Raw genomic sequence first — 26,779 nt, 5'->3', positions numbered from 1 at the left:
TGGTAGTTAGGGTACAGGTGAGAAGATGAAAAACAAATCAGCAAGTCCAGTTGGAAGGCTTATGAGACACTGATACACTGCACAGCAGTTTTTACACCTATAAAGAAAGATTTCTTAACTCTGGAATTGGTGCTAGCAATAATCTAAATAACACATAACATAACACTTGACAGTTAAAGAGCAGAGTCAGTAAGCTGTCATGATGTGCATTGAGGTGTATTACACCTAGTAAATGCACTTGCATATATTTTATTTAAAAAAGATAATATTGTGTGTCATTATGTTATTGATCATTGACTGATAATGATTCACCAGAGTATATGAACAAATATTACTTAAAGGAGATATTCTGGGATGTTTGACATGTGGAGAGTGGATTTTCTGTGCAAATAAGCAGATTGCTTACAGCCTGCTAACATGTGGATTATTCTAATTGTCTGGGGTTTTGAATTGAATGAAATAACCTAATTCCAGTGTTAACTGCTGTGAAACAATAGGTATGCCTGGGAGACATCTCACCCGCTTCAGTAGCCATGATGTCAGCAACACCACCACACTGCTGCTCAGTGAGGATGGAGACATGCTGTATGTAGGAGCCCGGGATGCTGTGTTAGCACTGGATGTTAGCTACAAGAACACCATCATACTGAGGAGTAAGGTGGGGAGCGACCACTGAAATTGAAAAAGTCATCAGTACTTACGTTACTAATCACTTTTCCAAAATTTTTAATTTATGGAGCTTAAACCCAATGCTATATTTTCAGCTGAACTGTCACCTGAAGAGTAAAAGCTGAAAGCAGCTGAACTGTTAGCTGAAGAGTAAGAGCTGAAAGCAGCTGAACTGTTAGCTGAAGAGTAAGAGCTGAAAGCAGCTGAACTGTCACCTGAAGAGTAAGAGCTGAAAGCAGCTGAACTGTCACCTGAAGAGTAAGCTGAAAGCAGCTGAACTGTTAGCTGAAGAGGAAGAGCTGAAAGCAGCTGAACTGTTAGCTGAAGTGTAAGAGCTGAAAGCAGCTGAACTGTTAGCTGAAGTGTAAGAGCTGAAAGCAGCTGAACTGTCACCTGAAGTGTAAGAGCTGAAAGCAGCTGAACTGTCACCTGAAGAGTAAGCTGAAAGCAATTGAACTGTTAGCTAAATGTAAATTGAACTTTCGGTCCTAATTCCATTTCCCCATCATAATAAATCCACAGACAGAAGGGAAAGAACAGGGAAGCGAAGGGACAGTCAATGGGAGAAAGAGACGCAAGCCTCAAACGGCTGTTATAGCGCCTCAAAATTCTGTTTCTACGTGCCTCCCCAAGCTGATTTTAGCTAATTGTTCATACATTTAAAATACATCTCTGATAGTGTTATGCCTTTATGTGAGTGCTCTGATTAATAACGGTAGGTTTGGTTTTTGATTTTGAAATAGCCATGTTGTTATTTATGAATGATGATTGCTCCTTTGTTTCATTACCCTATTTTCTTTTCACTTCGACAATTCAACTGTAAGATTGGCAGTCAAATCAGGCTTCTTAGATCGAATCCTCGAATATTCTACATTTCGTGGTCACCTATAGTAGTTTGACTTGACTTGAAAAAGTTCACGTGTCGGTTTATATGTAATGGGTGAAAGCAGTTAAAGTGTAAGTTAATAAGGCTGTTGAATAGCTCTCCTGTTACTGAGGAAACATTTGTATTCCAAAGCACTAATTGTGTATGAAGTTTGAAAATTCTGGATAAAAAAGTGTTTGCTCATTCTACACACACTAATGTTAAAAACTGAAAAAGAGCACTCTAACTGCAAACTATATGCCCAAGTGTAGTTGGACAATTCTACCAGTCGTATTAGTTAGGATTACGCATCACTTTTGTTTGAGTCACTACTGTTTTAAAAGAAACACTTTGAATTTTCTCAAATATGTTTGCTTGTTGCCAAAATCAGAATCAGATAAGAAGATAGATATCAAATTCTGTAAATGATAAGAAAAAGTGTGTAGCATCCTTTTCGATATTCACAGCTATTTTAAAAATAGACGGACAAAATCCAGACCTGCCACATGTATGTTCTACTAAATCAATCCCCCCCCCACCCCTGAACAATAACTATAGCTTTGTAATGGAAAATGTAATGTCATGTGTCATTGTTGGTTTAGATGGATGTAAATCTCAGCTGCTTTTTGTTTTTCAGCTGGATTGGAGCCCTTCAGAGAAAGACATTGAGCAATGTTCCATGAAAGGCAAGAAAATGGCAAGTAGTTGCTTTGTAGTGATCCTATGCACTAATTACAGTCCAAGGATCAAAATATCTCCTGTTAACTTAGGGTACCAACCAAACAAGTCAAGGCTGTCAGTAACACACAGCTACTTTCCTTTAATGAGCAGAGTAAGCACAAGGAAGTTGCAGTTTATGTTTGATGAGCAACATGTCTCATCATTTTTTTGTTAGTACGAAGCATACTTTAACAAGAGATTTACTCAATCCAATCATTGCTGTACTTTCTGAAACATCTAAATTGATGTCCTTGTGTTTTTTTCTAGATCGACTGCCCCAATTTCATTCGTGTGCTGCAGTTCTTGAACACCACCCACATCTATGCCTGTGGAACATTTGCCTTCAGTCCGCGCTGCACCTACATTGTAAGTTTGTTTCCACAGACATTTAAACCGGTTGATGTGTTTAACAGTGACAGTATGATAATGCTCTCAGTTTTAGGATTTCAACAATTTACATAGCAAAATACCCCATTTTCTGTAAAAGCAGTAGGTTGCATTTGATGTGATGTGATTTGATTTGTCAGTACATCTTTATTAAGTATGATATCAGCTTGACTTCTTCCTCTTTTCTGTCCAGAACTCAGAGACGTTAACAATGAGCCTCAAGACTGATGAAGGAAGAGGTCGCTGCCCCTATGACCCCTACCAACGCAACACTGCTATCATCGTCGGTAGGTAATGCAGTGATGCCACATCTGCTTGCATAAAATGTTAACTTTGGCAAGTTGGAAGGAAAATGTAGCAGTGTTAGCACGTATATGCAGGGTTTCTAAACATGGGAAAACACACTAAAATAGGCAATAGACTCCTTTCGCATATCCAGCAGACTAGTATGCCTTTGTGGGGTTTTTTTTCTGGTGTGTCAGGTTCAATGCCAAAAACGCACAGTAATATAAGTACCCGGGTACTTCTTTTTTATAAACTATACAAAGTACAAAGTATGTTACTTTTTTAGTCTCTCTTTTTCAAACTCTCAATCCAGAGTTGATGATTTTTGGAACAGTGGAAAGACTAACAAAGGTGGTTTTGATGAGTTTTATTTAGTTTCTGTGGAGTTTACAATGATCAGCGAGGTTTCTGTCAGTGGAGGCTGTGGGATTTGAGGAGTGCATATAACGACAAATAATTTGGATATGATTTTCTTTTCGTAGCTTTGTAGATAGTGTATTAGTTGTTTGTTTTGTACTCAGTTGAGGTACGTTTTCAAATTCCTGTTGATTTTATTCTTATATAAAACTAATGGTTATAATTCACTGTAAGATCAAATAAGAATTAACAGATAAAATAATTAAGAAAAAAACAAACTGTAAAAGTGAGTCTGAGAGATGATTTAAAAGACAGCATTGAGTTTTCTAGCCTTAGTCCTCAAGTAGGCTATTCCAAGGGGTTGTGGCACTTCAAATCCCCTTTCACCCTTGGTCTTCAGCCTTGACCGGGGAATAGGTAACGGTGCCTTGTCAAAGGACCTCAGTCAACAGGTTGTTGAGTAATAATTCAGAAGGTCAGCCAGGTAGCTCGATGCCATACCATGCAGGGCCTTCCTGCAGGAAACCAATAATTGTTCATGTTAAAGGGCAGTGTTTCTCTTCAGTATTGTGCTAAGTGGTCTTCTGTTTCTCAGATGGAGAGCTTTATACGGGGACGGTGGCAGACTACAGGGGGAACCGGCCAGTCATCTCCCGGCACCTCAGTGAGGGCCGGCGTGTGGACCTGAAGTTGGATGATACATTAGGATGGCTGGAGGGTGAGTGTGTTGTCGGCCAAAATGAAATGTATGGTAGTCATAGCAGTTGGGAAGAGAATTGTATTGATGTATTAATGAACATGTTTGGACTGCAGTTGTTTTGACAGTTGCTGAGCACTTGATAATTGCTTAGTTCTTGATTTGAGGTAGCTTGTGAGGGATATGAACTTTCAAAACTGAGAATAAAAAGATAATAGAAACTAAAACAACAAAAGAGAACAAGACTTGTGTGGGCCATGGTTAGAGACCTGAATATACCCAGTTGGCCAAGTCAACACCGCAGCACTTGTCAATCCTGTCAATGGACCCTCTGTTTTGAAATGGCTTAAACATTCACCACAGTTGTTTATGAAAGTAGTATCATGATTTAAATTATGAACGATTCAATTATTGTGCCTTTGTTTCCAATCAGAGTCATTTAATATTGAATATCTGCTAATACCAAGTCCCAATCAGATACTTCAAGTCCATTTAAGCTATTGAAATCAATCTAATTGCAGTATGTAAAAAGTTACCTGTATCCAAGCTGGTCCCAAATGTTTTTATTAATAAATAATTTATACAAAATCAAAAGTATGATAAAACAAACCCTCTTTGTAATCGTTTTGGCCTTGTCGCTGTCCCGAAGGAATTCTCTCTCCCTTTAAAAGTGTTTCTCTGAACTCAGACAAATACAGTTCATTCAAGTAACTACTTGAATAAACTGTATTCTGTTGAGTGGTGATTTTCGTTGTCTGCAGATCTTTTGCACATATTACAGTAATGAATTACTCTTTTTGGCTTTTTGCTCGCAGTGCTTTTGTTGGACTAATAGTGGTGAGTGTGGTGGTCATCGGCTCTCCACCGATCTGTGTCTGTGCTGTCTGCGGTGAAACACCATGCACCATAGATTACAGTCACTCCAGACTCTATCTGAAATCAAGTGCACATAAATTAGGTAACTAACATCAATAAATGGTCTCATACTGCATTTTGCAGTTGTTTATGGTGTGTAGTGTTTCGTCGCTGGTCAGGGCTCAGCCCCCACTCTGAGACATGGAGTGCAGCGCAGTGGAGGAGAGATGGACAAGGGAGAGTTGACGATTTGACGACGGCTGCACTTGTTGCGTTGCTGTGCATAAAGGCTTCACAAGTAAAAACAACTGTGTGACAGCTGACGTAAAAAGGAGGATCGTATCAGGCTCCATAGAGCAGATTCCGATCATTAAAAAATGCCTTGAATACATTACCTATTTACTGTAGGTGTTATGGCAACTTTGAAATGTCCTTTACATCATTAAAAAGACTGTTGGCCAACAGGGGGGTTTATGCATGGACTCAATGTGTCCCAGACACAAACTTAGGGATAAGCTGTAACATATTGTTTTATATGAATGATTTGACATATTTCCACAAACTTACATCTTGGGAATACTTTGCCATCTATTTGCTGTAGATCCAACCTTCATCAGCTCCAGTTTCATTCCTGATGAGGAGAAAATCTACTTCTTCTTCAGTGAAGTGGGCAGAGAATATGACTTCATCGACAAATTTATTGTTTCTCGTGTCTCTCAGATCTGCATGGTAAGGGTAAAACAATGGGCCTCATGCAAGAACCACTCGTACACGCACATTTGTTTTTAGGTGGCACATGCAAGTGACATTTTTCTTGTAATTAAAATTTTGTCTTGGGTACTAATGAAATTCAGGAGTGGTCCAGACCTGTCTTATGACTCACAGGTAGTCTGTGAGCCGAAGTACATGAATACGTTCTATTCTCATGTACCTGTGTTTTCATTCTTATGTGTATTCACTCTTACACGTGTACTCATTTTCATGCTCATACACTTAACTCACACAATCATACATTTTCTTTTTCAAATGCATTCATGCATATAATGTATTCATTTAATATTATAAAGTATATACACTCTGTCAGGGTTCAACACTAATGTTGTTGTTTTTTTACACTTGCCCAATCGGGCAAAAAAATTGAAAAAAGGCTAGTCTGTCAGAGGTATCAGGTGGGGGGAGACCAAACTCCGACATACTGCTGAGTCTGAAATACTGTGCAAGTTACAACAACAGCAGGTTACAGTGCTGTGTTCTACTTGATGCCTTCTTCTCTTCTCGTGTGTCAGAGTGATGTTGGAGGTCAGCGGACCCTGCAGCGTCGCTGGACCACATTTGCCAAAGCTCAGCTGTTGTGCCAGGCTGACAATGAGCTGCCCTATAATGTGATCCAGGACATAGACACCCTCCCACCAGCAGAGGGGGCCCCTGCAGATGACACACTCTTTTATGGCATCTTCACTTCCCAGTGGTCAGTAAAGTAAAGGACAATAACCCATACGGCAACTAATGTACAATCCCTGAAGCTATGGTGGCCGGTATCAGCTGTGACTTGTGAAAGTCCTGGGGTCTCATTTATAACGCACAAAACGCGGCCTTAAAGGGGTGTACGCCACTTCCCAAGCAAAAGTTGTGATCTACAAAAAAAAAAAAAACTTGACAGGAGAATGTGCCCACCTCTACGCAAACTCTGACCCATGTGTACGAACATTTTGGAGACACTGGGAAATTGGCGATGCAGATGGTGAGATGGTGAATTGAAGCCAATTTCACTTCATAGCACACATTACTTTGCACTTATTGATCCTCTTTATCATGAACAGTCAAACCAGCAGTGTTATTTTTGCTTGTACTAGTGAGCCATAACTGTAAGCACATTTCAATTTAAAAATATATGAACCAACTCAAACCTCACATTCAATATCGCTTAATGTTTCATCGGCGCTGTCCTGAGCGCAGAAAAGAGGGCCGGACTACCGACACTCATGTGGAGCAGTTGATGAAATTATCATCATCTATGCCAGTAGTGCAAGTAGTTTTCAATAATCTTCTAATACTGTGCATATATCACCAAGTACGATTTAGTTTTTTTAATAAAGTGTTTGTGATTAAAATAGCTGCAGTGAACACAACTTTTTATTTATTCATTTATGGTTTATTCCATAGGGACAGATACAGCATACTGTACACAGCTTTCCGATGCAAGTATCAGAGCTCACTGGAGTCACCATAGTGACTGTCACACACCCTGCATTCTTCAGTCATGTCTACTGGCAAATCTTCACCACCTGCACATAAGGATTGTGTAAAATTTGCAGTGTGTAAATAAAGCCAGAGACGGCTCCCGTCTCTGCTACGATCACTCCATATGACATCATCAGTCCTAATCATAATGCCATAAGTAAATAAATAAATTGTGTTTACCTGTCAAACTTTTAATAATGATATCCAGGTTGGTGGATACCACCGATTGTCGCGATCATTTTGGAAGCAATCAGTCTGATTCTTGTAAAATATATGAATACTGCGGTGACACTTGTGATGTGTTATGCTGCACGATAGATACTCTGGCACTGTTAGGACTAAATGGAAGAATTGGAAGGAAACGAGTGTTCAGGGATCCCTTCATCCACAAGCACTTTGATTTCTGTGGCAAAAAAAATGCTTTTCTTGGTCTTCCTTGGTGATTCACCATAAAGAACCATTGATCAGCAGCTCATTTCTATGCATCAACATTGATAAGGTGCTTTGCATCGACCATTTATGGTTGAATGTGGGCATGTAGAGGGCGAGATATGAGGCTGAACCAGCTGTGCACATTTACAGGTTGATTTTGGGATTTATAAAAAAAATGTTGGCGTACGTGCATATACTCTTTTCAACATACGCAAACATTAAGTGTGTATCCCACGCACTGATTTATAAATGAGACCCCTGTTCATGCTGAGTGCTGCTTAAAGCAATGGTTCCCAAAGTGGCAAAACTTTAGATAATTTGTCATCACATAAAAAAGACATGGCCAGTTTTACATTAACTAAATTTTTACAAAACTTTATTAAACATATTATAAGTGAAGAATACACTATGGAATTATCATTTGGAAAATCCTTGTTAAATATGCTGTTATGCCACAGGTTAAGACTTTTCATAGTAAAACAACACGGCACCCAAGATTTTTTAGGAGCACAGCTGTAAGAAAGATTTGTCACTGTTTATAGAGATGGTGAAACAAGGTAGGAAAAACAATGGTGCCAAATAAGGGTAGGAGACATATTGGATGGTGGAGGGATGGTGGGGTGCGTGGAGCAAAAAAGAACCTTGAAATGATGCGGTCTGAATAGAATGGTTCAACATGTTAAATATGCTCTCACATACAGGGTCTTGTGTGTGGTAGAAACTCTGGGAGAACACACTATAGGAATATACAGGGGGGTTCTTGCACTACTACATCTAACAGAACATTCTATTGAGGAGCAGGTAGTGCATCAACAGGAGGCTCCGCCACTGTATCTTCTGACTGAGCTGTCATTCTTATTTATCAACACATATATTACTCTGTTGTGTGCACCATTAGCTCTCATTCATATCGTCTTTTTTTCCCCATTAACTAGGTCTGTCAATTCTGGACGGTCAGCAGTGTGTTCATTTCGCCTGACTGACATCAAGTCAGTTTTCTCTGGTAACTACAAAGTCCTGAACCGGGACACATTACAATGGAGCACACGGGTTCAAGAAAAGGTTGCAAATCCAGGAGAGGTAAATGGTCCCCTCAAATTGATATAAGAATGGAACTTTAAGATGAGATTGGACTTTATCCTGAGTAAAATTGACGTGCAACAGTTATAGCGATATAAAGCTAAAAAGTGTTGAACAAATGCAAAAGCCATAATACAAATGCAAAAGCCGGAAGTGAGCAACAATGGATGTTGATAATGAAACGCTCATTTGATATGAGCCAGGCCTGAATCGATCGCAGAATTGATCACCGGCAATAGGTACATAATGCATGCCGGTCAGATGTGTGACCGACTTGATCTCAACTTACTCTGACGTCATGCACACTATGGGCAATGATAACCTCATGAGGTCGCTGCAGTTCTTAGCACCAGGCACTGCTGCTTTCCACCAACTGGACAGTGAGTGTACTGATAGTTCCGTTGGCTATTAGTCAAATGAGCATCGTGAACAGAGTGAGAGATTAGTGGACAGAAACAATGGTGCTCACTCTCTCATTCGCACACAACTAAACACATAACCTCTCCCTGGGTTTATGCCTGTAATCGGTTAACTGCGACAAGACTGCTCCTTTTTATGAAGTTAAACGTGCAGTTTTTAGGATTGTATTACTACAAAGAGCTACTCTTATACATTTTTTGCTTTTCTACATTACTAAATAATTGCTCTTAAAAAACATATATAGAATTTTAAAAACAAATTCTGAACAGGATTAGAATTTATATTTCACATATATCTAAATATTGTTTATAGAACAGCGACAGTAATATTTACAACAACAAAGTCACTACATAAAGTCAATATTATCTCACTGGAAACAAATGTAAAATTTTAACAAAATAAATTTGACTTTTCTGAGTGAAATTTATAAAGAATGAAGAACACAGACATCAGTCACTAGCAGTCATTCCTCCTCTCCTCTGTCCTTCTCTCCTCTGCCCTCTGCCCTCCTGTCCTCTTGTCCTTTGTCCTCCTGCCCTCCTCTCCTCTGTCCTCTGCCCTCCTGTCCTTTGTCCTTCTCTCCTCTGCCCTCCTGTCCTCTGTCTTCCTGTTCTCTGTCCTCCTCTCCTCTTGTCCTTTGTCCTCTGCCCTCCTGTCCTTTGTCCTCCTTTTCTCTGCCCTCCTGTCCTCTGTCCTCCTTTTCTCTGCTCTCCTCGTGTCCTTTACATGTTCACAGATGTATTGATAAAGTATTGGTATTTTACTCAAATACTGTATTGCAGGTACAGTAACAAGTGTAGTTGTCGTCAACTTGAGTATCCTTCACTTCACCTGGTTCCTTTCACCACAGCGGCCTGTGTGTGTGTGTGTGTGTGTGTGTGTGTGTGTGTGTGTGTGTCTGTGTGTGTGTGTGTGTGTGTGTGTGTGTGTGTGTGTGTGTGTGTGTGTGTGTGTGTGTGTGTGTGGTTTGAGGAGCTCAGCCCAGACAGAGAGAGCAGAGCAAATGCACACTGCAGTGTGAAAATAAACAACACCAAAACATAAAAAATACAAATAAAAACACCAGTGACGTCGGGGCTTATGAATACTACGGTCTTTAATTATTTAGCACCGGTGACCGAAAGCGACCATACCTTCAGATAATGTAAAACAGGAAAGGCTAGAGCCAGTGTCCGTCTGAGCTGCTAGATTGGAAGACGACCAGCTCCCTATGTAGATATGTGGCTTTTTCTAAGTTAAAGAAAACATAATGATTCTTAGTGTCAGGTGATTATACAGTGATTAAAACATATTCATGAATATTGTATTCCATTGCTGCCAATTAATCCCCCTAATTGTTACACACTGTTCCTTTAAGACCGTAAATCAATGAGACACACAGGCAGATATTACTGGCTTTATGTCCAACAAGCTCAGTTCACATTCCCAAGAATTTGAGGAAGTTTTGATTTGAGATAGTTAATCAGCCCAAGACCTGAGCTTATTACAACAATACAGTAACTCTGTGAATAGCTTAGATCTTGGAAAATGGTGATGTCACTGAAAGAATTCAGATGCGTCAAGAGGGAAGCAAACCAGTTCAGATAACCTATTTAGAAAAATACGGTGGAATGTAAAATGATTATCCAAACTGTCTGTTGGAAACATTCATCACAGTTGAACAACTTCCTGCCTGCTTTTTGGACCTCCTGTATAATTATTGAACAATCGATGGCTAATTGCTGATTTGCTTGCAGATTTTCTGACGTTTAATTTATTGTGGAATACGTCAAAATATTTATTTAAAACTACTACTAGTCAATCTGCTCTGGTAAATACTTAAAGAACGGCTTAATAAACACATATTTATATTTAGAACTAGCTGTTACTCAGCTCTGTTAGCTTGATGTTTGTGAAGGGAATGAAATATGAAAATTCACTTTTTGATCTATTTTAGTTGAATGAATGAATGTAGGTGCCTTGTATCATACAAGGCACCTACATTCATATAAGTCATATGTAATATTAGTCTGATCCAAGATCTAAGTTGTATTGAATGATGTAATCAAATTGGTTCAGTTAACCTTAAGGTATCATTTTGATCCAATATAATTGTGTTCAAATTACTGTGTTACTGTCAAACTGCTTTTTTGTGTGGTAGTGTGGACTGCACAACGCATCTGACAACGCCCTGCGCTTTGTCAAAGAAAACTTCCTAGCAGACGACAGTGTGCGACCAGTTGGAAGAAGTCTGACTATGTTATCTGCTGAGCACAACTACAGCCATCTGACTGTCCAGAGAGTGCAGGCTGCCAACAACAGAGACTACACTGTCCTGTTTCTGCTTACAGGTAGGCCACGTGGGAAGCATTTCAAAATGTTTATAAGTATAATCTTGTAAAATGCTTTTGCTGGGAGGCTCCATAAAAGGTAGAAAATAAATAAATATATAAAGATATATAATATAATACAATACATTTAATAACAATATAGAAGCAATAATAATATCCAGCTTAGAAAACAACAATAAAAAGGCTGCATGTTGCACAGAGTTTTGATTGCACTCTGTGTGTATGTAAGTTTGTGTGTGTGTGTGTGTGTGTGTGTGTGTGTGTGTGTGTGTGTGTGTGTGTGTGTGTTATTTACTTAGTTGTCTTATGGCCTGTGGAAAAGCTGTTCCTCAGTACGATACAATACGATATACCTAATTGTATCCATCGGGAAATTAGTCTTGGACTCAACTTTGCATTTGAGTCCAAGACTTAATTTCCCGATGGATACAATTTGGTATATCGTATTGTATCGTACTGATTTGACACGTGAAGTAAATAAAGAAACAGAAAAATAAAGCAATATGTACATTATGACACGTTACACGCATTGCACATATTACAAAACCAGTGATAAGAACAAGCAATGTATTGCATGACCCCTCGTCATACCACCAAGCTATTACACAACCCCTGCAGCCTCAAGCAACATTGTTTTAAATTCTTATTGAGGTAGGCATAAATTAGTTTTTAAAACGGTTAAGTTTACATCGGGGTACTCTAGACCTCCTATCGGAGTGTAAGAGCTTGCACTCGATGTGGAAAATAAGGGATCAGACAAGTGCTTGCCTGAGAACAGACTGCACATACATTGACTGGAGAGACTGTTGTTCATTCTTCACCATAACCTTCATGGCAGTTTGTGCCAGACAAGCAAACTTTGATTTTAACTGCACAGAGATTTACATACCATTATGACATGCCATATCGACTATTATAAAGGTGGTTAACCTCTCCTCGCAGGAGGCCGCGGACCTCTCGCTCTGATGTTGTTTGAGCGACGAAGCCACGCCAAAAAGTCAGCTGGATCCGGTTTACAATGAAAAAGTATTTAATAATTCACAGAAGCTAAAAAACACGTTACAAACTGAATTACACTATCGATAGTAAGGATTCGTAAAACCGAGTTCAAACAATCCCCTCCCCAACAGGCCGACAAACGCCAGTTTACTGTAAAAGAGGATCGCCATGAAGAACTGAATAACGTCTCTCCGAACAATGTTTTTATACCGGAATGTCAGTAGTTTACTTTCAAAAGTCCATTATCAGCTTTGTGATTGGCTGAAATTCGATTGTCTCCTCCTGTCTTCAGACAATGCTCTCTATTGGTCTAAGTGATCCGGATAATGTCTGAATAGTGTCCGCTGGTCCGACCTGTCCTCCCCATAAAACTGCGTGCACCCGACCCCCACGCTTCCTTAGTTCTGTTCACACCTCACATTCCTGAAGCCGGCTCTCCAAACTCATCTCATTACCATACAGTTGTTTTCGGATCTGAAAAGCCTGTCTCAAAGGTTTCCCTCAAAACATTCAGTAACTATATTTTATAGTTTAATACATAGAATGATTATACTTTTATGATTTAACACTTCTTCAAATAAACATGTTATAACATTATATGCACCACTAGGTGTGCTTATTAAACTTACTAACATTGCTTTTTAACTTTAAATACAGCCTGGTAGAATAAGAACATAATCCTCTGATACACCCCTTACACCCAGAGTCTGCGTAAAATATATAGTCTCTGCTGTAAAGAAGAACACAAGCTTTCAACATGCTCCTACTAGCTAACTGTGTTGTCCAAGTGAATGCCAAAATAGGAGCAGACCTGATTGATTGGTTCGTCATGTATGACCACTGGACTATGATCCAACCCTGACCTAGGGTCCAGTACCATCTCCTCATTTAAAATTAAATAGACTGAAGGACTTGTCTCTTTGTGCAGTAGGCTGAGAATAGTAGTGTCGTATGAAAATTTGAGTATATAGTTCAGGTAGCTCAGATGGGGCTGAGGTGTATTAAAAGCAGAGCTAAAATCAACAAATAGTAGGCGTCATAGGCCTTGGGATCTTCCAAGCGCTTAGTAGTCAAATAGGAGATACTATCCATCCATCATTCGTAACCGCTTGTCCATTACAGGGTCGTAGGGGGCTGGAGATTATCCCAGCTGATATTTGGCGAAGGCAGGATACACCCAGACTATCGCAGGGCTGAGGCCATGTCCACATTACTCCGTTTCCATTTGAAAACGCATATGTGTTGCTACGTTTACACTGAGCGTCCACACTACGCCGGAGTTTTTGAGCACCGAAAACGGAGGAGTTTGAAAACGCTTCCAAGGAAGGATAAGTTTGAAAACTCCAGAGTTGCGTATTCGTGTGGACGGTCGAAAACGGATACGTTTGGAAACGATGACGCCCACACCCACGTTCGCTACTTGATTGGTTCTTAGCAGTCATGGCGTGTCCTTCCCTGATTCGTCACGCCCCTATCACGTGACCATTTCCCTGAAATTCATAAACAACAACAGCCTTGATTATCGATCGACTACCAGGTTAATTCAACATGGACAACTGATTACAGGTGTTGCTGACCTTGTTGTCTTTACTAGCAGCTGTTGTTCATTTAAAGTCTGCATTTTTACGGAGGAAGCAGCTGTTATTGAAGCGATAAGTGAGCGGCGTGTCCAGCGGTGTTATCAGACTTACAGAGCGGACGTCTGAAGTCACGGTTTGAGGAGGACGACGGACACAAAACAGAGGACTTTCCTTCTCTTATTAATGCTTATTTTGTTCTGCACAACTATTGTGAAGTCCAGACATAAACTATAAAGGAACAAAACATGAATTGCTCTCAAGTAGACAGAGACAGACAACAACGAAACCGAGGAAACGAGTAAGAGACGTGTGTTGACCACATTTATGGACCATAATCTAGCAAACTTGTATGTGTAAGTATTAATTTTAAAGTAAATTTGATGTGAGAGAGAGCAACACCCGCAGCGTTGTAACTAAATCGGAATAATAAACTTCTCAAACTTTCCACGAAATGTATAAAGTAATAGAGGAAGATTTTAGAGGAAGATCTTAAGTATCAAACACAGACCTTTCATTATTAAAGACTACTTTATTACTCTGTCGTATTTCTTTTAACTAATCAACCAATCTACTTCCTGTTTACACCGGCACCCACCCGCACGCCCAGTGTACGTGAATAGTCACATGATATTCATTTTCAGGCGCTTTAGTCCGGACGCAGATCATTTGAAAAAACGTATAGTATAGTATAATTTTGGATATTATATATAGTTATACTAACTTACAAGTGTCATGTGTACCCCGCCCTTACCTGTAAGTCAATTGGAAAAGATCCAGACCAGAACTGACGTCTGCTTTGTGTACAGACATCATGTAATTTTCAAAGCATTTCATCACAATCAAAGTCTGAGCCACAGGTCTACAATCATTAGTCTCAATTGGACAATTTTTTTGGGAACTGGAATAATGATGGATTTTTTTCCAAAGGATAGGGACAGTGTAAGAGCCTACAGGCCGCTGGAAAACAGAGAACCATGCTCTGGTGAGCTCTACTGCGCAGGTCTTTCAGAGAAGAGCAGAAATGCCATCTGGGCCTGTGGATTTATTGTTGCATGAATCTTGTGTGGGTCAACCAACAGCCTGAAGCTTGAATCAGTAGTGAAAATAGTCTCCAGCACATTATTACAATCCAAAGAAAAGTCCTGCGTTTCAACCCTCAAATATAATACTTCAATTGATTGGCTTATCATGGAGTCCCATACTTCAAGCTGCTCCTCATTTCTGAAAGCTTTTTTCTGGTTGAAGCAGTCCTTTACCTTCTCAGTTGTATAAGGCTTCTTGTTGGGGTACACTATAATGTCTTTTTTGATAACAACACCATCCACACAACATTTTATGTAGTCCATTATTATTTCGGTGGTATTGAAGTCTGTAAGAATTTGGAGTCTCTGCCATAAATTACTTCTTGGTCGGACAGTTCAGGGATTAAAGTTTAAGAGTTAGGACTCCTTGGTGAACACATTATGTGGAATGTGTGTGTGTAGTGCCAAAAACGTGAGCATAGGTGCAGGTTAGAAAACTAAACTACTGTTTGCTGTCCTCCAGAAATGTTTGCTCACATGAGTGCCTATGGGGCAGTTGCTTGAAGTTCCGGTAAATTAGTAAAGTAGGGCATTGATTGATGAGAGTGAATAACCTCTTTTTATGTACAACTCACTCATTGATTAGTGTCCATTGCAGTAAAAATAAAGTATTGTCCTGAAAGCTTTGGGGTCTAAGACATATACCTGTGACTGCAAGGTTACTGGAGTTAATCATATAGTCTATAATTTGAATCCAGATCAGGAACCCTAGTGTGTGTGTGCAACCTCATCTTTCTACTCCCTGTTGTGAACTCTGTTCTCACACATGATGACTTATATTTCAAAAGTAGCTTAATGCATATATGTCAAACAATGTGCTTTGGCCCCTGCTTATTTCAGTTTGCAGCTACATTTGTTGTTACATTGATATTGTGTTGGTATTGTTGTTTGGCTCAAGTTTTTTGTTATGGTTAAGGTTTTTCTCAATTCAGAGCTGTGGTAGAACTCAGAATGTATTTCTATTTACTTATACCACAAGTGTGGAAGGGGTTGTCTTGGTTGTTTACTTATCAGACTGTTTCTCAGTGGTAGAGCTCAATCAAAGGATCGGTGGTTCGATCCCCGGCTCCGCTAGTCCATGTCGATGTGTCCTTGGATGATTGAATGATTTAAAAAGTCCTGATGAGCAGGTGGTACCTTGCATGATAGCCCCTGTCATCAGTGTATGAATGATTGTGAATGAGTGAATGACATGTAGTGTTAAAGCGCTTCGGAAGACTAGAAAAAGCGCTGTACAAGTACAAGCAACATGTGAGTACTTGTAAATTTACAATCTAGACTTTCCTAGAGAATCTAGACTCTAGAGTTTCCTGGTTTTTCTTCCCTTACTTCCTTGGTTAAATTGATTTATTTATTATTTTAAATCCCAGAGTCCAGTTTGAATTTGTCACTAATCTGTTGGAATGAGCCGAGCTGTAAGTTTGGGGATTTGGGCTGAATGATTGGAATGGACTGAAAAACCACCTACAGATACTGAACCGCCATCTGTTCACACACCTAATCATAGCTAATGTTTGAGAAGCTGTTTTGCTTTGATGTTTTAAAGGATCTCGATGGAGTCTTCTTGTAAACAACCATTGAGTGCTTGTCACCAAAACACATTTGCCCCAAAAGAAGAAGAATGAAATGATCAAATTTCCATTTAGTCAATGTCCCTACAGTGTTACATGGCAGTGGAGAATACTGTTGAACTTGGATGTTGAATTTGTTTTCTAGTCCAGAAAAGCATCAGTGACCCTTGATCTGTATTAGATCTTTGCACTCACTGCAGTGTACTCTACACTGAGAATTGTTCAGCTGCTACTACAAGTTTGCAAACTCTAGACTAATCTTCTATTTCTATTGTGAAGTTTGAAGAATAGCTTTGCAACACATTGCATGATAATTCCTGCTGTTATCGTCTGCATTATTGTGAAACACTTGACACACAGGAAGCTGTTCCTAATTAAATCTGCACACACTTTGATGTTACACTTCAATTGTCTTTGACCATTGACTGGTGATTTCTTCTATTCTTATTTAACGGTCCTTGAGAGGTATCTTTGTCTCTCTCTGTCCTTTCATTTGTCATTCTGGTTGAACCAATATACAGCATTTTGTTCTCCATGTACAAAACAAAGCTTTCATACAAAATAAAGAGGAATAGTATGAAAGACATACATAGTAGTACACATAGATGTTAGACATAGATGTCTATAGAAACATTTGACTTGACCCAATCAAGCTGTTGTGGCAGAGATCCTTAACTTCAACTGTAGTCTACGTGACCTTGATGTTTTATCTGAGAACTTACTCACGTTACCATCAAAACGAGACAACTGTCAATTCCATGAGTGCTGTTCATCAAGGAAGTCTGTCTGTTGTAAAAATGTGACCTGTGTTTTCTCACTAACTTTGTTTCAGAGTCTGGTTACCTACACAAAGCTGTCCTGCTACAGAGTGGGGCCCACATCATAGAGGAGGTCCAGGTTTTTGAGCAGCCTCAACCTGTCAAGAGCCTGAAGCTCTCCATACCAAAGGTACACATTACATATGACATTTTGGACTAGATATCTTCAAGATACCAATCCAAAGCATGATGTTGTTAAGGCAGAAGCCACCACTGAGGCAAGGACTCAAAAGCACGACTCAATATCAGGACAGTTCCAAAAAACTGTCCTGGTTTCTCATTCCTGAGATCTAATTTTGTGAAAATCTTAGCACCGTTTAGCTGTTTGAAAGCAGATAAAATGAGAGAGAGGGGGTACCTGCATCTGTTCGATGCCAGGGCGGAGGAACTAGTCTTTCTTGTCAGCGAAGAAGAAGAAACCTGCTCCAGTGAGAGAGGAAGAGGGTCTGAAGATGCCCGCAGCAAGGAATGAGTCTATGTATTTCTGCATTGCCTCCCTCTCTGGAGCTGACAGAGAAGTAGAGTCTTCCCTTCGGAGGGAAAGTGCCATGAAGAAGGTCAATGCAGCAGTCGTATGGTTGGTGCAGACGGATAGAAGTGGCTCTGGCTTTATTGAAAACGTCTTTTAAGTCCATGTAGCAGGAAGGGACTCCAGACAGGGTCGGAGAACTCGGCCTGGACACCAGTCAAGGGAAAAGGAGGAGCCAGAGCAGTAGCAGAGGACAGTCAGTCAGGTAACTCGGAGGGCGAAACAGACAACAAAGAGGTCGTCTCTGGGCTCTTCACAGGCATCTTGTCAACAATATCACTGATGCTCAGTAGATGGGTACCAATGATGTTCTGGGCGGTTTTAATCACCCACTGTAGAGCCCTACTGTTCTGGGCCCTGCACATCTCATGCCAGTTTATGTTTCCAGTCAGGATGCTTTCTATTGCTGCTCTGTAAAAGTTAAAAAGATCTTGGCACAGGAATTTTGTCTTCTTAGGTTTACTTAAGAAATACAAGTGCTTTCTTCACCAGGATGGAGAGGTATATGGTAAATTGACTTGTGCTTGTATAGTACCTTTCTGTGCTTTTACACTACATGTCATTCACTCATTCACACCCATATAATTTAATTCAATTTATTTTGTGTAGCCCAAAATCACAAATTTGCACATGAGACATCCTCTGTCCCAGGACCCTCACATCAGAACAGGAAAAACGTCCCCCAAAAACCCTTAAACGGCGAGAAAAAAGGAAGAAACCTTAGGGAGAGCAACAGAGGAGGGATCCCTCTATCAGGATGGACAGAAGTGTGTACAGAATGAACAACATAACAGTATGATTAACTGTTATGTAATAAGAATTCACACACCAATGGCACAGCCCCATGTCAGGTCCTCTGGAGGCGGTGCAGACTTGACAGCTGACTCTTTGTTGAGGAGATCAAAGCGAATATAAAAGGTGTTCAGCTCATCTGGCAGCGTGGCCTCACACATGATGGGGATGCTCCTGTTTTTGTAGCCTGTAACATTCTGGATCACCTGCCTCATAAGTGTTGTTGAGGTCTCTCACCAGTCTCTCCTGATGCCTCTGCTTTGCTTCCTTGATGCCAGCTTTCAGTCTTCCCCTCACTGACACATATTGTGCGTGTGACCATGACGTTACTGTCTGTACACGTGTAAATGTGACCGGCAAAAAATTGGAATGATGAAACTGATCGCCCGGTCACTGTTCATGGCTGATCAGCTGAAAACCTGCCTGTTCAATGGCAGCAGATCTCTAGGCTCTGCCGGTCAGCACAGTACAGTTAAAATTCATTCCGTAGGGCAAATATCCACCTCTACGATAGGGCATGCTGCAGGGTGTTAGTCAGCCTGAGAATCATCCAACAGATGACTTTGTTGGATGTGATTCAAGGTGCAGTCCTGTTAGCACATTTAAAATGCAATGTTTCCACACTGCCATCGGTGTGTGAATGGGTGAATGATGACAAGACGTGTAAAGCGTTTGGAGTGGTCGTAAGACTATAAAGGAGTGAAACAAATGCAAGTCCATTGACCATTCATCCTCATTTTGTTATTTAACCTAGTTACATCATAGTGTTTTTAATAGTTGATCTGTGGATTCCCCAAACACAGAATGACAACATATGTTGATGCTAGGATTGCTTGCTGCCTGAAATGACAAAAACAAACATTCCAGTTCATGGTGTAAAAAAAAAAATCACCAACTGACCTAAAACTTGTCAAAGCTGCACTTTTCTACAGTAGGTGGCTTATATTAGTTTGTTATTACTCAAAGTGTTGACATATTCCGTTAAGCAGCAAGCACACAGAGCTGAGTCGCAGCTGGTGCATGAGCCAGATGTTCGAAGTTGCTGCTATAGATAAGAGTATACAGTACACTTGAGGGTGCAGAGTTCTAAATGTAAAACGCATACGTAGCGTTATGGGTCTCAACTCTCTCGCAGACAAAGGGTGGCCGCATGTCTCCCACTGCTGCGTCTTTCGTCAGCAAAGCAGTGCTAAAAAAAATCAGCCGGTTCCGGCTTACAATCAAGAGTATTTAATAACAAACAGAAGCTATACAATTACAAACTGAAGTACACTATCGATAGAATGTTCCGCGGATCAGAGTTAACGCACCCCCACCCAACAGCCCACCTCTCTGGATGTAAGGTGGCCAGCAACGAGAACTGAAGAGAAATCCTTGGCAACAATGTCTTATACTTCAAAGTCCCCGCCTGAAACTTTAAAAGTCCATTATCAGCTTTGTGATTGGCTGAAATCCAACTGTCCCCTCCTGGATTCGGACAGTGTCCACTCTCGGCTGACCTCCTTGGCCTGGTCCGCCCCTCATCTGGAGTGAACCCCCCTTTGTTCCATAGGGCTGTATTCACCAACATCTCTGCTTGTCCTTCCCCCGCTGTTCACACCTTCTCATCTTCTTGAAGCCCGTCTCTCCAAACTCATCACCATATGGTCGCTTACGAATCTGACAAGTTTATCTCAAAAGATCCCTGGTCTCTCCCTCGTGGCTCAACACTATACCTTTACGTTAATATATTCAATGGTTATACTTTGACACTTCTACAATTAAACATGTTATGACATTTTATATAATAATACCTTTGGCTTAAAACTTATAAATAAACATTGGCATAAGATATCCACCACTAGGGGTGCTATTAAACATACTAGGAATGCTTTCTAAACTTAAATTCTTCACAGTAGCACAGTATTTGTGGAGGACTTCAGCAGAACTTTTCAATAATCATTCAGTGTTAAAAATAAATAAATAAATAAAAGAACGTATGTGCTTAGAATGGTTGCTAATCACATTACCATTGCAGGTTGAGGGTTTTGGTGTCCAATCAGCAACATGGAACAGAATCAGTAATGTCCAAGCACTACTCTTATTGGTCTCAAACCTGTGTCTTTGGTAGCCAGTGAACATGTATATTCAGTGGCCACTTTAAATACGTGCACCTGTACAATCTAATCAATTAAATCCAATTGTTGTGCCATGCTGTCTAGTTTAATGTTGACTATAAAAAATTTTGACACCATCTTAGAAGTGTTTATGAAATATATGTTTCAGCACTGAAGCATTACTGTTGAATATATTCTACTAGACTACCCTATATTCTAAGGCATTTTGAATATTGTGACCCCACATGTACGGAAATATGGAGTACTAAGAATTAGAAACACCCTTCAGTACAATACAGTTCACTACACTTTTAACTGTGACCTCAATAATAAACATGTAATTACAGGTACATATTTCTGACTGTCGAACACAGAACATATGAACTTGAATAATTTTGTATCTAATAAAGTGGCCACTCGGTACACAAGCAATTTTTTTCATACTCTTTTGAGAAGTGAATCACAAGTTAAATTACATCCTGTAGATTTAAGTAACAAGCAAATAATATTCCAGCAGTTTGATCATAAAATCTCCAAAATAAAATATAAGCAAACATACTTATTGAAGGACACCTCGAGTAGGATAGCCTGCAACCTCAGCCCCATGGTCCCGCCCTTGGAGCAGAGGAGCTTCAGAAGCCCAGCTTGGACATGAACTTTGATTCAAGTTGTACCGTTGTGGTTCTGTGAAACTCATCCTGGATCTGAAAGACGAATAACCAAACTAGCTTTAAAGCAAGTGTTCATCTTTTTCTTTTCTTTTTTATCATTTTAAGACCTCCATTCACAAACCCAGCTCAGTGTTTTCTGTCAGCATGAACTTGCAACCACAGTTTGAAAGCATACTCTGACAGAGAGAGGCTGGAATAGGGCGGTAATTCCATCTGCAGCTGAGGCCTCATGTATCGTGAACTGATACATGAACCTGTGTGGCTACTAACGGAGTGTTACGGTTCTCAGGTACAGCAAGACACAGGAGACGAGGTGAGGTAGAATGCAAGGTTCTTTACTGGGCACCAAGCAGTCATAAACTGGAACTCAAAACAACTCCAACAGGGAGCAGGCAAAAAAAATCAAAACTGAAAAAAGGCAAAGTCACAAACCAGAGGACCAAAACGCCGGACCACAAAGCACACATGGGGAAGAACAAAGACGATTTGACAACTAGAACAGGGAAAGCAGGGGAGTTGGGGGTGATGAGTTGATTGCAGGCAGGTGAGTTGAGTGAGTACAGTGTGGGGTTGGCAGAGGGAAAAGCCAGGGGCAGGTGATTTGGAACAGGTGAAGTGAATGAGAACAATCAGGAGAAACACGCACACACACACACACACACACACACACACACACACACACACACACACACACACACACACACACACACACACAAACAAGAGGCAAAGCCTAACCGCGACACAGAGAGCCAGAGTGAATGTGGGATGAGTACGCCTGTTGAACACCAAGTACAACAGACTTTGGATTTAATTAACAGCAAATTTAAAAAAGAAAGAAATGTCCCTTTTTTACAAACCTACAGATTTTTCTCCCTGAATTTATAAAAGCTGAAAAGTATGTTAATTTGGTAAAAATGTACATGAGAAAACGAAATGCAGTAAATGTAACTCGTAACTGAGAGCAAGAATGTTTGTTCCTACATTTGTGCATTGTAATAATACAGCCTCTCAGGTCGGGCTGAGGCCAAAATACTTGGTAAAAGTTGATTAGCTGGTATCTTAAAAGGGTATAACATATGGTAAGTCACATTAAATTGTGACATTGAACCTACCACTTTTTCAGTCCTTGCCATGTTTTTAGGTGAATCAAAGACAAAGCAGACAGACTTCGATTCACTAGCTCAACTTTGATTTACAGTGCAGTGAAGTTGGCATGTTTGGTAACTTGCAGAAAGCAAAATGATGTTCAACTGCAGCAGCAACTTAATACATTGTAACTAACTTCTCTTTGAAAAAACTACAGTCCCTGTCCCTGATATGTGTGGCAGATAATGAGATTGATGTCCATGTGGTGCGGAATACGGTGGGCAGAGGTGTAAAGTGATTAAAACCCTCATAATAAAGACCTCACAATGAGTAAAATTGATAAATTTTCTGCCTCTTTGACTTTCCTGATTAAATAAGTAAATTCTTCTTAGTGACTCACAGCTGATTATATCCAAAGAAAATTAAGTAAAATGCAATTAATAAAGCATTCAAAATTGTTGAATCCAGCTCAATTTGATTCCAAACTGCACATTTTATATATTATTTTCTATGTAGAAGTTACTATTATTATATTTTTATTGTGTGATAAGCCGCTTAGAGCTAGTGTTAGGGGTTAAATGGGTCATCATTCCCTCTCTAATATCTTTTTGATGTTGCTGTGAAAAAAATCCTGTATTTATTCAAATTTATTGCCAAAAAAATGATTAACAAAGCCTTGATGCAAAGAATTTGCAGTGGTGTTCAGGAGGCGGTTCGTGTAAAAATCATCTTCAGATACTCTTCTAATTGTTTTGATCTCATTTTGTCCCAATGCAGGGTATGATATATGTTGGCACGTCAGAGGGTGTGGTGAGTGTTCCAACAGCCAACTGCTCTTTCTACTGGACCTGTCCTCAGTGTGTTCTTGCCCGAGATCCCTTCTGTGGTTGGGACCCTGCCAGCAGGGCCTGTGTGGAGGCCTCCAACACCCATGCCAGTCTGTGAGTACCACAAGATCATGTTAAAAATGACTCATATTATAGTTAGGGGGTTATGATGATATATGATACTACTGTTAAAATAAAAATCATCATTAGGCTACAAAATAAAACACATTAAAGGTCAATGTACACGCTAGTGAAACAACACTACACCACAGAGCCGTTATGTTCAAACCAATCATTAAATCCCTTTCTAATGACTGCACTTGGCAGCCTGTGCATACTATTAATTAGGACTCGAGCAGTATTTTAATTCTAATGATTATTATTATGAGGGCCCGAGCACCAACCAGCAGTTGGGCCAGCAAAGGCCTTGCCCTCCAAGCAAGAAATAACAACTGGCATCCCTCCACTACCCCTGACGTCTCCATTCTTGGGCATACTTCTCAGATCACCCTCAACTTTGGTCATTAAAATAGTAAGACCTCCACAATGCCTAAAACCAAAGCTTTTGTGGTTTTGTCCAAACAAATGAAAATGTGGTATATCATATGTTTTTTGTGCTTGGCTATGGAAAGGGTGCACAAGTTTTCAACAAGGCAGCTCTCCCTGTACATTTCACCGAGATGACCGACATTTGGTAGGCATATATATCGCATGTGGACTTTAAAAAAGTATCTTGGGGCCATTATCTAAATGCAACAGTAAGTAGGCCATTTTGAATTCTGTGTGAATTTTTAATTTGAAACTGCATTGCCGTGGTGTGGTGGATAATTTATGCGATTCTCAAAAAAAATGCTGTTGTTACTCAAGTGTACTTGATCAATTATTCCCAAAACTTGACATGCTTCATAAGAGCTGTGGCCTGAGGACATACACATGTCAATATTAAGTCAAAGTAATTGTGCCGGCAGTTGGCAAGTGGAAGTAGGCTTTGTAACACATGATATTCAATTTACAAGTTATGTTGCGTGGTCCACACTTACATACAGCAACACAATGCATGTTTAGTGCATGTTCTCCAGCGCCTGTTGTGGTCATAGAAAGTCAGACAAAAGTTGCAATACATAATTTCAAGCGCCACGCACTTCATCCAGAAAATAATGTCTAATTGTGCAGGCAGTGTTCGATACCCAGTACCCTGATGTGCACGAAAGTGCAAGGGCCTTTAATCATCAATTATAATACTAGAACAAACCGTAAAAGAGAAAGAAGTCAGTCAAGCAAACTAAATTGAGAGGTTGGATGGCAGAAAGCACACCAGCCAGAAGTGAGTTTCCATAGTGGCACAAGAGCCTGGACCAGAACCTGCGCTGCCTCCTGGAAGGAAGAGCAGCTCAGTCTTGTTGAGCTTCAGGTGGCATGCGGACATAGCCTGTAATGACCAGACCAAATCGCAAATACATCTTTGTCTGGAACCTCTCAGTTCATTTTTCAATTTCCAACGGTCGTTATTAACAGGCAATAAACCAAAATGCCTCTTTTTGCATTTTGATAGACTTACAACTATTAGAGTAACAAAACATAGCACCGAGCAAGGGAAAAATATAAATGGATTACGGTGTAGAGATGAGCTGTGATGTTGGAGCAGCAATATAGCTGTGGACGAGTGATACCGTGTTACCGTAAGTTGTTTTTTACTTTGCCAGGGAACTAGACAAATATGTGGGCTTGGTTGTTGTGGAAAGGAAAAATTGACAAACTTGGGACATCAGGTGGTCTGTGCTCCCTAGAGAAGCCAAAGCTGTCGCCATTACAGCACCAACTAATTTGACCTCTTCACCAACAGGTGAAGAGTATGTTTTCCGAAGTAGAGGGCGACCGATTAAAAGCAGATTAAGTCGCATGAAAGGATGTTTTACAAAGTTAACACTATTGGCAGACATGATCAAAAGATCCTATTAAAGACCCCATGAAATGGCAATTGTGCTTCGAGGGCGTGCAAGGTGGGGGAACCACAAATGCACTCCACAAATGCATGATTTATTATTTTGATAATTTGAGATATTTTTTCAGAACATAAATCTCCACTCCATGAAAAAACGCACTATTATCAATTTAATGCGGTTAGAAAATGTGACAGATGATTTTACAGCAAGTTGACAAATGGTATTTGTGTCATATCTGACCCATTATCAGTTTATTTCTCCCACAAAAGTTCTCCCTCAACACTATCACCTCTTGATATGTCAATCAGACGATTAATCGCCTTTTTCTAGATCTAACAGCAAATCATTTACCAGTACTACCTCTGCCGGGATGTGATATTGTCATTACACCACATGTTAATGTAGGCCATTAGGCTTATACTCTCGATAATGTGATTAATGTGTAGGGTGGCATGATATTGGAAAAAAAACATTGCATTATTTTTTATATTGCGATAAAAACTACAGGAATATTCACCCTAAAATGTGTACATTTTAAAGTTAAACTATTGGGTTGCCAACATGAAAACAGGAAATGGAGGTAGCTTCTGATGGCTGCCATTCAATTAGACAGTTGTACCAGCCTTTTCTGCTGACTGTCGTTCTCCCTCCTCAGATGCCAGGACATAGACAGAGGAAATGTTGAAGAGGCATGCAACACTGTTTCATTTACACACAGAGCCAGATTTGGTCCAAACAAACTGCCTGCAGGTAAGTGTCACTTATCTCAGTTGCTGGTTACATACTTACATACATACATAAAAGACATATTGACATTTACAGATTTAAAGCTTTTCTTCAAAGCAACATTTTTTTCCCCAATATGTCACTAAGGCCCATGATTAACTTCTTTTTTAAACAATCACAACAGCTGGCCTGAATACTTTGTGTATACTTTTTTTGATTATTTGTCTATAAGACTTTGACTAAGTGGAACATTTTAAAGTGTAAAATTAACTTGTCAGTGGACAAACTGACTGAGTTTGGAAAGGACTTCAAATCGAACATTGACATTTCTGTTCTGACATGGTGATTTATCAGCGAAAATTTGCGCTTATACGATGTATGCGATAAGCCTATATTGACCGATTTATCAGTTGGGCTCTAGTTACTGTATTATTAAACTCACAGCAGAAAAATCAACTGCAGCTGCAAGTTTCTCCAAGATGGAGGGATGGACAGAGCGGCAGCAAATTTTTATGTGTATTGTTATATTGCAACCGTTGCAGCAGCTAACTTCCATGTAAACCAAGTTGTGGCAAATCGCGGACTCATTCATGCCATAACGTGAGCGTCTGCGTCTAGTGTGTATTCCCATCGACCTGGCTGTCCTTTTTACATATATGTAAGAAAGTTTGATTGGCCACAACATATATCGATGCTGCTTTTGGACAGGAGCTTACTCACT

General features: G+C 40.0%; 1 protein-coding gene across 4 annotated transcripts in view; it reads left to right on the top strand.

The window, feature by feature from the left end:
• sema4ab (sema domain, immunoglobulin domain (Ig), transmembrane domain (TM) and short cytoplasmic domain, (semaphorin) 4Ab) overlaps positions 1-26,779 on the top strand; it is a 33,846-nt gene that overhangs the window by 3,586 nt on the left and 3,481 nt on the right. For 3 of the 4 annotated variants that reach the window (XM_068704388.1, XM_068704386.1, XM_068704387.1), the window contains 12 exons: positions 498-658; positions 2,172-2,231; positions 2,522-2,620; positions 2,835-2,928; positions 3,879-4,001; positions 5,437-5,564; positions 6,122-6,303; positions 8,444-8,588; positions 11,149-11,338; positions 17,403-17,518; positions 23,340-23,503; positions 25,988-26,082. In XM_068704388.1, the coding sequence (XP_068560489.1) occupies positions 498-658; positions 2,172-2,231; positions 2,522-2,620; positions 2,835-2,928; positions 3,879-4,001; positions 5,437-5,564; positions 6,122-6,303; positions 8,444-8,588; positions 11,149-11,338; positions 17,403-17,518; positions 23,340-23,503; positions 25,988-26,082 (1,557 nt within the window). Of the gene's footprint in view, positions 1-497; positions 694-2,171; positions 2,232-2,521; positions 2,621-2,834; positions 2,929-3,878; positions 4,002-5,436; positions 5,565-6,121; positions 6,304-8,443; positions 8,589-11,148; positions 11,339-17,402; positions 17,519-23,339; positions 23,504-25,987; positions 26,083-26,779 lie in introns of those variants that run through there. The other variant, XM_068704389.1, reaches the window with a different exon arrangement.

The sequence above is a fragment of the Cebidichthys violaceus genome, unplaced genomic scaffold (genome assembly GCF_023349555.1).
Source record: "Cebidichthys violaceus isolate CVI_PGR_0920_01 unplaced genomic scaffold, fCebVio1.0.p SCAF_91, whole genome shotgun sequence".
NCBI lineage: Eukaryota > Metazoa > Chordata > Actinopteri > Perciformes > Stichaeidae > Cebidichthys > Cebidichthys violaceus.
This window is presented reverse-complemented; position numbering and strand designations above follow the sequence as displayed.